General features: G+C 41.4%; 2 protein-coding genes across 3 annotated transcripts in view; one reads left to right on the forward strand and one right to left on the reverse strand.

Annotated features, from left to right (window-relative positions):
• Positions 1–11830, forward strand: part of LOC135332819 (uncharacterized) — a 42221-nt gene that overhangs the window by 7645 nt on the left and 22746 nt on the right. The gene's annotated exons all lie outside the window — the stretch shown is intronic.
• The window catches only part of LOC135352216 (uncharacterized), a 47315-nt gene continuing 38992 nt past the window's right edge, over positions 3508–11830 (reverse strand). The window contains exons 6-15 of one of the 2 annotated variants that reach the window (XM_064551382.1): positions 9005–9166; positions 7334–8570; positions 6015–6936; positions 5566–5809; positions 5273–5320; positions 4799–5107; positions 4653–4745; positions 4447–4542; positions 3899–4246; positions 3508–3660 (exon numbers count right to left, since the gene is read on the reverse strand). In XM_064551382.1, the coding sequence (XP_064407452.1) occupies positions 3644–3660; positions 3899–4246; positions 4447–4542; positions 4653–4745; positions 4799–5107; positions 5273–5320; positions 5566–5809; positions 6015–6936; positions 7334–8570; positions 9005–9166 (3476 nt within the window). In that variant the 3' untranslated portion in view covers positions 3508–3643. The remainder of the gene's footprint in view (positions 3661–3898; positions 4247–4446; positions 4543–4652; positions 4746–4798; positions 5108–5272; positions 5321–5565; positions 5810–6014; positions 6937–7333; positions 8571–9004; positions 9167–11830) is intronic. The other variant, XM_064551389.1, reaches the window with a different exon arrangement.

Below are 11830 nucleotides of genomic sequence, written 5' to 3' on the forward strand. Positions count from 1 at the left end.
CCATTAATTTTGATATCTATTATGAAGTTTATAATGTTTCTGTAATGTATATCTTTATGATGTCCCTATAATAGTATGATGTCTCCTGCTTCAGAGAGTTCTTTTGGATTTAAAGTAACCATGCTATCTTTTCAGTATAATTATTGTATCATGTTTCAGAACTCTCATCAATGTCCACTTTACGCTTGTATCTGTTTCTTGATCTTTAAAAGCAACTTTTCTGTCAATTTCATTTGATTCGTTTTTAGTGTGATGTAGATTTAAGGCCATACAACTATAAATCTATGATACAACTCTGTTGACAGCTTCTACAGTAGATTACTCTTGTCTTTTTTGTGTGCAAATTGAATCAGTTCTTGCAATTTAATAGTTTTGGTAGATTACATTGTTGTCCCTGGAATTCTCTCCAATCTTTCTTGTTTCTTTTCAACAGAGGCTTTCAGATTGCTTCAATACTTACTTTCAGTAACTTCTAAGAAATAAATACATCTATTGGTACACTTGCTTGGCTTGATTTTACTGCATTTCTATTCTCAGCTCCACCCATCTATCCATGCAATATGTGATTCCGCAAGAAATAAAAGCTTATTGTAGCAACTTTTTGCATAATCTGGAGAGAGTTAGAGATGAAAGACATGCTCACTTGTGTTTTTGTTCATTTTCATGTTTGGTTGCCAAAATGATGATCACACCTTTGAGAAAAAATCACACACAAAACAAGCATTAAATGCTAAAATCATAAAAAACTGGTATAAAAATCAAATTCTACGCTATTTTTTACCCCTGGGAACAGCTGTTGTTTGCTAGACTCTTCCAGGGCTTGCGGAAAGCCCTTCTTGTTCACTCACTTTCTGGTCCCGTTTTTGAATTACTGTACGAAAATACCCCCACGCACTACTTCTGGTCTGACATCTCTACTACGGTATTATCGGCGAATCATGTCAAGTTGTTGAAAGGAGTTCAGTTGCCAACCAATTGCAACTAACATGCAATATACAGCCACCCACACAACTAAAGAAACAAAACTACTAACAGGGTTTTCGGGATTTCCTACCCCCAGCCAAAATATCCCCCCCCCCTAAAATCTGAATAATTATTCATAATAAAAATGTATGCCTCGAGGCTTAGCCTCACTAGGGATACGGCAAAGCTGACTGTGTGTGTCTGTTCCAGCTGTAACTGCTCAACGGTTGTAATACGACAAAAGCTAACAGCTTGTAGCTATAGGCTTCTAGCCACCTTCTCTTGGATTTTGATTCCTGGATTAGCAAACTAAAGCTTCTTTCACCAGTTATGGCTAGTTCGACTCACATTGAAGGCTGTTGCAGTCTCTTTCATAGCATCATCTGTCCCCACAAACTTTCTATTCAACATGAGTTAGCCTTGCACTAAAGCTCTAGCTTTTTGTTAGCTACAATACTCAGAAAATATATGTTAAAACAGCTAGCTAGCAGTAGCCATTATTTTTGTGAAATTGATCTCTTTGGACACCCCCCTTTAATTATTCCTGTGGATGTAATGCGCATGCGCGCTCATTCCCCATGTGTGAGAAAATAATTTCCAAGATCCAGATCCAGATTCTCCTGGCAGAATCATCTTTGTTTCCAGGGCCTGGTAAGCCACAAAACACTACCATTAACAATATAGATAACAATATGCATGTACACAAGTCTTTTTTCTCAATAGATATTATAATACACTGAACTGATCTTGGAAGAATCAATTTTCTTCTTTCTTGAGGTCCTGAACAACAATAGATGCATGTAAATAAGTCTTTTCTTCTCAGTGAGTTAATATAGATAAGCTAACTTTAATATAAATTCATTATAGAAACTACTATAACACTAATACTTTTTGAGCAAAAGCATAACATGGCGAGAGGCATTAGCAAGCGCACGCTTGCAACACTCGTTTATTATAGGCTTAACAAGGCTTAACATAATTATGCGTAAAGCTGGCTACATTTCACTAGGATGTGTGTGTGTGGGTGTGGTCTCACCTCTCAAGTTGTGCAGGTCTTGTGTGTAGGGAGAGTCTTCAGGAATGCTGTACTGAGCACTGACTATGGCTAGAGGGTTGTCACCAAATGGAGTATCCATGAAGCACAGCTTGAACAGTAGTACTCCCAGTGCCTGTGTGTGGGCGTATAGTCACCCTCAGGGGTAGGCAGTAGAGTGGTCCCAAGCTGGCAGTCCATCCACCAATATCACGTTGATACTGCCCTTGTCATCAGTCACATTGAACACCTCTTCCCCCAGCGTAACATAGAGGCTGTGAGGACCATAGATGAGAGGAGGGAAGTTAGCTGTATAGGTTAAAGTTGACGGTTAGCAATAAGCATACGCAAGTGGACTATTAGTAGAGAGCAAGTGGTGGTCTTAATTACATTAGAGGGGGCGGTACCTTGACCTTGTATAAGCCCAGGCTATAGTTATTATACACGTACTTGTATTATAGCCGACAATAACACACATAATTATACGTATCTTCACAGCCCAACACTGCGTATACACTCTACGTATATGGAACAGATAATGAACATGCAAGCATCTTATCAAACTGTATATTTCTCACAAGTTATGATGCAGGATGACCCCTCACTCAGGGCAGGGCTGAGGAATTGATGGACACAATAGAGACAATAGACTACCATCATGCACGCAGGTACATTACCACCCACTCCACTCATCACACACCACACACATACACACTCCATTAGTATGAGTAGGCAATGGAGGACCATACATTACAACAAAGGGAGCTAGAGAGCTAGTCTATAGATAGAGTATCTGGGTCCACTCAATAAGACCTGGCACTACTCACCTTAGCATTGTCCAGCTCCCTCTGCAGACTAGCCACCATATCCACTAATACTGGACTGCGTGCTCCTCCAGCTCATGCCTGCAGACACTAGCTATTAAACTCTAGCTCTAGCACTCTCTCTGATCATGAGGAGGCCACGTGGTTAACAAGAAGCTGCAACTGTCATCTCGAAGGAAAAACCAAAAACTGAAAGTCTGCTTTAATATACTTAACAATTTATCTATAATATCTCCCAATGTTTTCACCCTCCATCCTCGCCCTTCCCCCCCGTCACCCTCATAATCAAATTATTTTTAAACCATATGTTAAAACCCTAGCCCATAGACATTCCTTTTTTGTAAGCGTAATCCCCATTTGGAATTCCCTTCCCCTAAATGTTATCAGTAGCCCTAGCCCATCTGCTTTTAAATTATCCCTGTCAAAATTATAGCAATAAGTTAAAATTTTTTTTTTTCCTTTTTTCTTTTTTTCACTTAAGTAGAACTGCACCTGCACCTTTACTTTTTGGTTATGGACTGACTTCATTATTAGCTTCATTTAGCTACCTTGTCATATCCTGTATGCTTCCTCTGCATCAAACATTATAAAGAAAAAAAAAAAAAAAAAAAAAAAAAAAAAAAAAACTGAAGTGATCATGTACCCAACAACAATGGTAAAGGGTCATTAAACTAGAAAGCTGGAAATGAAATTTTATAAAAATAGAAGGTGGTATAATCAAACACAGAACACAGAGCTAGTCAGTACTTATAGTCAACACAGAGTTAGTTCTTTACTTGACATTCTTGCATGCTTCTTTACTTGACATCTTTATTCGTCCCTTTCAAGCAACTCCAGTATCTGTATGAAAGCATGAGCACAATAAACTAGAGTCTATAATTATAAGCAAAACATTGTAAATAGGGATCAGTAATAATTATTTGTAGGAAAACATGAGTGCATGATACATGATTTAGGAGCCCTCAGGGCTAGTAGAACCCTCAAGTACTTAGAATGCTGTATACTATTATTGCATGGCACTACTGACGAGCAAGCTCACAAGTTAATAGTCAAAGTGATGATTCACTAGGTAACTCACTGGTATACTCCACACAGGCCTTGTGAATGCTGCGAACTGCCTCTCCGTCCTCAATCTCTGAGGCAATCTCCACTAATCGACCGTAAGTAGCTGACGATTTCAATGGATACATTTCAACAATACTTTTACTCTTCCATTTCTTCAGAGCAGTGTAAAATCTCCCTGGGATATTATCAATCATGGAAGGACTCTGATCGATAGCGTATATCTCAGCATCACTGAGGCCCAGCCTGTGCTTGTATTTGTGGTAGCCAGCAATCTCAGTAGACAACTGGAGAAGAGCTTCATTCGAGCACTCACTACTCAACTGAGCTGCAGTCTCTGTCACTATCGTCTCATGTGGTTGAACTGCAATATGAGAAACATTATACGTTCTAAAAATAACAACGCACATGCAATCATACAGGTAATATAATTATAGTAGCTGACCACACTATCTGTATGATACACCTGACTCGATGGTTGTGTGTGGAGTCGCTAGTCGCTAGTTGACATTCTGACTATGAAGCTGACAGTCTAAACTGTAATGATAACTTTATAGATCATACCTTGTACAGTGACATCATTCTTTGGACGCTTTAACAGAGTTTCACCTTCTTCACCTGATCCCAATAATCTTTTGCGGTGTCCTGGGACTAGAGGATCTGTACACGTATGTAGTAGGAAGTGTCAGCAATACGTATACATGATGTAACGGCATTAAAGAATGAAATGGCAGGTTTCTAATTATGAGTCCTCTGCATGAGCCTCTCACCAGTGATGTGGGGTGGTCGGGACAAGTCCTCTGTATGGGGTCCGGGAACACACGAATCGTTTCTTTGTCTCTTTCTCTTCCCTGATAGCCGACCTAGTTTTTGGAACAATTTTTAGCTTTAGTGAACTTCACACAATCACATTTACCATTGTATTTCTCTTCAATCGTATTTGCTAGAACGTCATGCCTGACAGTGCCACTTCTGAGGCCATTGCAAATGTCACTCCATGTACGAGAAGGTGAAGATTCCAGCCACTGGGTCAGCATTTTACGCAAACGATTTTTATTGTATATTTCATTAGATTCGATATCCTTAAGCGTGGCAACTGGGATCCCTAAAGCGAGGCCCAACTCAAACCAAACATTAATGGCTTCCATTAATTGAGAAACAACTTCTTGCAAGTCTTTAGTGTATAATTGATCATCATCTTCTTGATCATCATGTACAGCAATGCCTGCAGTGAGAATAGTCCTTTACTAAGATGGGAATGACCAATAATATAGATAGCACATAAACCTGTAATGTATAGTCACTGCATTACCTGTGAGCTAGGAGGATATGACAATAAATATAACAATGACTTAATTCACAATACAAACCCATGCACAGTATCTGCTACCTGACTGAGTGGTTGTGTGTAGAGTGGCTAGTGGAGTCACTGCATTACCTGTGAGGAGGATATGACAATATAACAGTCATGCACAAGAGTACCACTTCATTACACAATGATCAAGCTACTCCAATAATAAAAAGCTACACACTAGGTAAATGAAAGGCAGTTGTAAGAGTTCTGTTGTGATTGTGGGGCAGAGGAAGTAAGCACTGGGTACACTGGTTATGTAATAAGTAGAAAGAACAGCACTTAGTATGTGATAAATGGGATCAAGGGACACTTGAGGTTAGATAACTGACTTGACTGGTGTTTGTAGAGAGCTGTGTAGAGAGTGAGGAGCACTTTCCCAGCAGCTGCATCCTTCACCTCACACTGGTAGTGACCAAAGTCCTCCTCTCTCACTCTCTGGAAGCTCACAGTGTTGGGCTGATCATCAGGTGTCTTGATCTGACGGCTGGAGCCCTCTTTGCTCCAGTGGAAGGAGAAACCATCCTCAGCAAACTTTAGCACCTCTAGTTCCGTCCTGCTTCCTAGACACACGTGCTGTACATGTATGTATGCATGGGCGTTAAAAAAAAAGTAAACAGTAGAACTAAGTCAATAAAAAAAATAGAAGGTTGCTATATCAGAGCAGATTGCAATAGATAACGTACGCACGCACGCACGCACGCAATCACGCACGCACACACACGCACACGCACACGCACACGCACACACACACACACACACACCACACACACACACACACCTTTCCCAGCCAGACTTGCTGTTCTGATTTGAGACCAACAGCTTTCTTGGAAGCCTCACAGATAAACCTGATTCGTGATTTGCTAGAGAGAGCACACAGATGGTTGACGCTGCGTTCAGTACAAGCTTTGGAACAGGGACATTGGAATGCAATATGCATAACCAGATGTTGGAACAGGCACTTGATAGTGTAGAGGATTGCTGTCAGCACATATCCACAGAGGTCATGAAGAGAGGTGTCAGGGTCGTCTCGAGAGATTCGAATTTCGTAGCTCTTTTCGTGGGAGAGTAGTGTAACCGTATGAACATCATCGACAGAAAACGATACACAATTTCGTTTGACGCCATGTTCCACCAATTCCCACGTCAATCCGAGAATTCCATGAGGGCCTTGGGAAACTAGTCGAGTGATGAGCCCACAGAAGACTCCTGTTGGTACGTAACCAAAGCTGAATGTGATGTGGAGTGGTTCTGGGTTGTTGGTGTCTGGTTGAGGTGGTTTGGTCAGCTCCTTTTGTGAAGCACAGTCCAAAATAGCCGGCATAAGGTACGTGATTCGAGTGACCTTCGGATCATTGGCATCTTTGTGGACAATTTCGGAGAGAAGGTTGAGATATTGCAGCAGTATGATGAGATGCTCGGCTGGGATAATCTCTCCTTCCTTGAGCATCTTTGTAACATTGGGACCAGTACAGTACTTGATAATGGCCTCCAGTGAAAACTGCCCCATCTTGACCAACTCTGCTCGCTCAAACTCAGTGACGTGGCCTTCAGAATGGAGGATGCGTAAAGCAGCAAGGATCAGTTGACTGATGCTAGTGAAGATCACTTCAGGGGTGCAGAACATGTGGTTGCTCAGCCAGCCATCGATATCGTTGGGTACATTCCCGTAATGGAGTATGGATCCAATCTTATGTAGGTACCTGTTGGTGTGTGTGTGTGTGTGTGTGTGTGTGTGTGTGAGTGTGAGTGTGTGTGTGTGTGGGAGTGACGATCGACAAGTGCCGTATGTACTGCATGTATAGCGAGAAATTTTCAAGGGGCTTAATATTCGCTGTTTTTGTGGGTTAGCAATCCTACACGAAAACGAAGTCCACGAAAATAGTTCTTCGAAAGGCGTGGCTTCTACTTCTTGGACTAAATACATACATGTAACTAGCACTTGTGTAAACTGTTAGTGTGTGTGTAGCCAACCCACCACATTAATTTTATTCAACGAAATGCTTTTAGAGGCCTTTTCACGAAATTTAAGAGTGACTCGAAAATTTCGCACTTACGTCTACACAGTATAATTATAGACTACATGAATTACGAACTAACCAGAGACAAAATTTGGTGTCTTCTTCATCCATTTCCAACAATCTCCCTATTTCCAGACAGTCTTCCATCGACACGATTGAGTACTCCATCCGCAGTAGTGTGCCCAGTAGGAGCCATTTCGGTTTGATGGGCAGAGATGCATCCTTGAAGTGACAGGCGAAAACATCGCTCATGAAATCACGAATCGGGGCAATGTCAGACTGTTCAGTTCCAGCAAAGTTGTCCACGGCAAAAAATGAAGATTCAGAATCTGACGGAGGTGATACAAGGATCTCGGCAAACTTTTGAGTGGTTGCTTTCAGAGCATCGTTGACTTGCTTGATTTTTTCTTTTGGATTTTCCAACTTGTCCACGTGAGTACCGATCAAAGCTGCTACCGGACGAACTTGTTGGAACTTTTCAAACTTTTCGCTCAATTTGGAGGTGGTTTTGTACTTGGCATCTTCTCGAGAGACGTGATGGATACTGGCAACTGCTGAGAGGATTTGAGAGACTGTGGCTTCCACTGTGTGTACAGCTTTGAATGGAGTAATGACTGTGTTGTCACGACTGAAGGGAATATCGTAGGGCTTGTCAAGTTCCTTGCTTAGATCCAAGAACACTAGATACATGGCAGGACCATTGCATAGGGCTGGTAGCATTTCTAGGAAGGAAGGTTGTCCTCCAACATCGTTGATGTTTAGTAAGGTGTTGCCAAGACATTTGGCCATTTCAGAGTAGTTTCCGTTCTTTATCAGCTTTTGCAGTCGAGCCTTGATGGGTATGAGCCTGTTCTGTTGGTAAGCATTCTCTCGTCTTTCAGAATGTGGAGGGTTTGGCGGAGGCTTTTCAGGGGAAGGTGGTTTGGCTGTGCTTGTGTGCTTTTCGCTTTCGGGGACAGTTTTTGTCTTTTTCTCAGTTGGGGCACTTGGGACTTCATCGACCTTGCTACTGTACATGTAGCCAAAGAGGATCTTTGCTTCCTCTTCTACGTCTTTGGAACAAACCCATTCTGTGGCGTCTTTGTTCATGTAGGCGACCACTTGATGGCAATTGGTGAGTAGCGTACTGCGTAGCTTTGCCTTGTCTCCAGCAGAACTGATGTTTACGATATCTTTCAGCAAACGGCTAAGAGTTGTTGTTTTCCCCACGGATGGTGGCCCGACAAGAAGGAGACGGAGGTACTGCATGGAGATAGTGTCTTTGTCAGTCATCAGATCCTCCAATTTCTTCAGATATCGCTTTTGCTCTCCAATCACTGCATATAAGAAAGAGCAATAATTATTAAACTGTACACTCAATCACGTTAATATGCTATTGATATTGTACAGACAATGCACCACCAACCTATTAACTGCATCCCTTTATAAGATAAGTCATTCGCAACTTATTGTAGTATCAAATTAGGTACGAATATCGTTAAAAGAAGGTGGTACATCTTCAAAATATGAACCACGGCTATAAGTCCAGTTATCACGTTATGCCCTCGTGCTATTCATAAACACATCTTTAATTTTGAAAAGTCTCTTTCAGATTAGTATACTAAAGTTATGGCTGTTGAAATACTTAAGTTATGGCTTCCCCTTTCATCTTGAGAGGCTTCATGCAATGCAATATTCAACACAGGTGAGTATAACTTCAATACAGCAACCCACCTACTACTACCCACAGCTCTTACTAACTACTACCCACCTTTGTCGAGGTTTCCTCTCAGTTTGGCAGCTAGGTCACCGTGTCCGAGTTCACGAAGGTGATGGGCTACTGCCTCATATGTCCTTTCACCAGTCAATGCAATGTTTTTGTCTAGGAGCAGCTTTTCTAGAGCATCAGAGTCTTCATCAGTCAATGGAGTGCCTGCAAACACAGCTAACAATAATTAAGAAACACCAAATGAATACATACTGGCACATGAACTTTTGATGACAAAACCAGCAAAATGTATATAGCCGCAGCCTCTGATCAAGCATAATACGGTATGCAATAATTATTCACATTCCAAGGATCACAAACTAGCAAACTAAATGACCATCATCAACACCACACATCCACTGCATGACACGTTACGGGAAGTCTCAATTAATACCAGCTATATAGCTAGCGTACGTTGCATTTACACATGGCTTGACATAATGATAGTGCAGTTCATATTTATATTGAGGCATGACACACACATACAGAGACTTGATGCTGAGGATTAATATTTTGGGTGTAAAATGTTTTTATCATTGTAAAGTGAGGTATTACAATAATCGCAATCTGATTACCATACATGCAGAGGGTACTTTTCGTGGGGTAAATATTTTCGTTGGCAAGCTGACCTCCACGAAATTTTTACTCACAAAAATCACCAAATAAACGAATTTTTTACCTCACGAAATTACCCGCTATATGGTAAGCACAAAAAGTGCACAACAGGTTGCCACGAAGCAATAAATTCACAACGGAGCCAGCACTAACCCTCAGGAATTCATACCACAAAATACCACAAATTAATAAGTCAAAAGTGAGATCAATGCCATCAATAGGGAGGTGGGTGGTGCTTTAAGGTTACGCTAAAATACCACTACTTACTACCCGACAGCACTGCTATTCACAACGGAGGTAGCCTCGATTCCAGGCCGATTAAAATACGGCCTGGTACCTATTGCAGGGGTGATAATGCGCATGCGTTAGTTTATTCTCCAAAATCTGGGGAATCCCCTTTTTATTTCTCTCATCTATTTTCTATCTTTGTACATCAGCTTAGCTCTCTATTGCGTTGTTCCAGAAGAGAAGGCTTTCACACTAGTCTGAAGCCAGAAGAGGCTCTCATCTACCTCTATGACGGTTGTATGGTCAGGATGTCTTACCTTGGATCTGTACAGGCTATGGGAAGTGTATGGTGCCTCAAACTGCTACTTGCGAAGACAACCCGGCTATAGGACCATCCTAGACGTAGATGAGAGCCTCTTCTGTCTTAAAACTAGTGTTCAAGCCTTCTAGACCAACACAATAGACGGCATAAGCCACAGCTTTACAGAGCTCAGTCATAGAGATAAAGTATTACGGAACATATTCTTAGTAAACAGACTAATTTCCTGTGTAATTTACTAAGGTTTTACGTTCGTAGTACGATTACCCATATTCTGGGTAATTTGAAACGCATGCGCACTATCACCCCTGCAATAGGTACCAGGCCGTATTTTAATGCGGCCTGGAATCGAGGCTACAACGGAGGCAGCTAACTCACAAAACAGGTAAAAGTGAGTTCATGCAATGCAATCAATAGGAAGGTAGGTGGTGCTTTAGCTATATCCTCGTCCCCACGTCCACTCCACCTCCAAGGAAGAGGGTCTGGCATCAGTATAATGGACTAAAATGCTGACACTAGCCTCCATCGATGATATCAAGTGATGAATGAAATGGTTCACAGTCAATAAAGTGATCATGTGCTGTAATACTCAATTTCTTAATATAGTCTGACGATGACAATGACAACATTAAAACAAAGTACACAGTAAGTGAAGTGAGCATTCCATGATAGTAATAAACTATCTGCATATGATACTACAATGACTAGGTTAGCTGCCAAGTTGCTTCATTCTCAGATTCATTGTGTCCTGTTAATTGTTGCTGACTCATCAACACTTTCAACCGTTTTAAAATTGTACAACAAATCGTAATTACGGTGCGTATACGAATAAAACATGTGCGTTCAATTCCAGTTGACAAGACATTTTCTGTTTGCGTAAAAACGACAACGTGACGTGCCATGCAAATGGTACAGGAACTTTATTCTGACGGCTACTGTATGTTATTACTCATGCACGAGGGATGTACTGCTAATACAACTAGAGCACGAGAGCAAGAGTTGTATTAGCAGTACATCACAAGGGCATCACCTTATAATCAACTTAATGCTGATAGTGCGTAATAGTCTTGCATGCGTCATAATTATACTGGGTTCCTAGTAGCAACCAATGACATTTGAGCATCTATGCGGCATAACAGGCTGCCACGAAGCAACAAATTCACAACAGAGGCAGCACTAACCCTCAGGAATTCATACCACAAAATACCACAAATAAGTCAAATGTGAGAGCAATGCCATCAATAGGGAGGTGGGTGGTGCTTTAAAGTTACGCTAAAATACCACTACTTACTACCCGACAGCACTGCTATTCACAACGGAGGCAGCACTAACTCACAAAACAGGTAAAAGTAAATTCATGCAATGCAATCAATAGGGAGGTGGGTGGTGCTTTAGCTATCCTCGTCCCCACGTCCACTTCACCTCCAAGGAAGAGGGTCTGGTATCAGTATAATGGACTGAAAAGCTTACACTAGCCTCCATCGATGGACGGACCACGCCCATATAACACTAACGTAGGCTCTATTAAGAGAGCTGTGAAGAGCAGCTGTAACAAACCTAACCTCTGTCTCAAGCTAGCTAGCTATATAATTATAGCGTATAAAGAGAAGTGGGCTATATGTACTGGGCAACATCTAAACAAGAGGCCGTATCAAATAAATTGCTAT

This window comes from Halichondria panicea, chromosome 1 (assembly GCF_963675165.1).
Source record: "Halichondria panicea chromosome 1, odHalPani1.1, whole genome shotgun sequence".
NCBI lineage: Eukaryota > Metazoa > Porifera > Demospongiae > Suberitida > Halichondriidae > Halichondria > Halichondria panicea.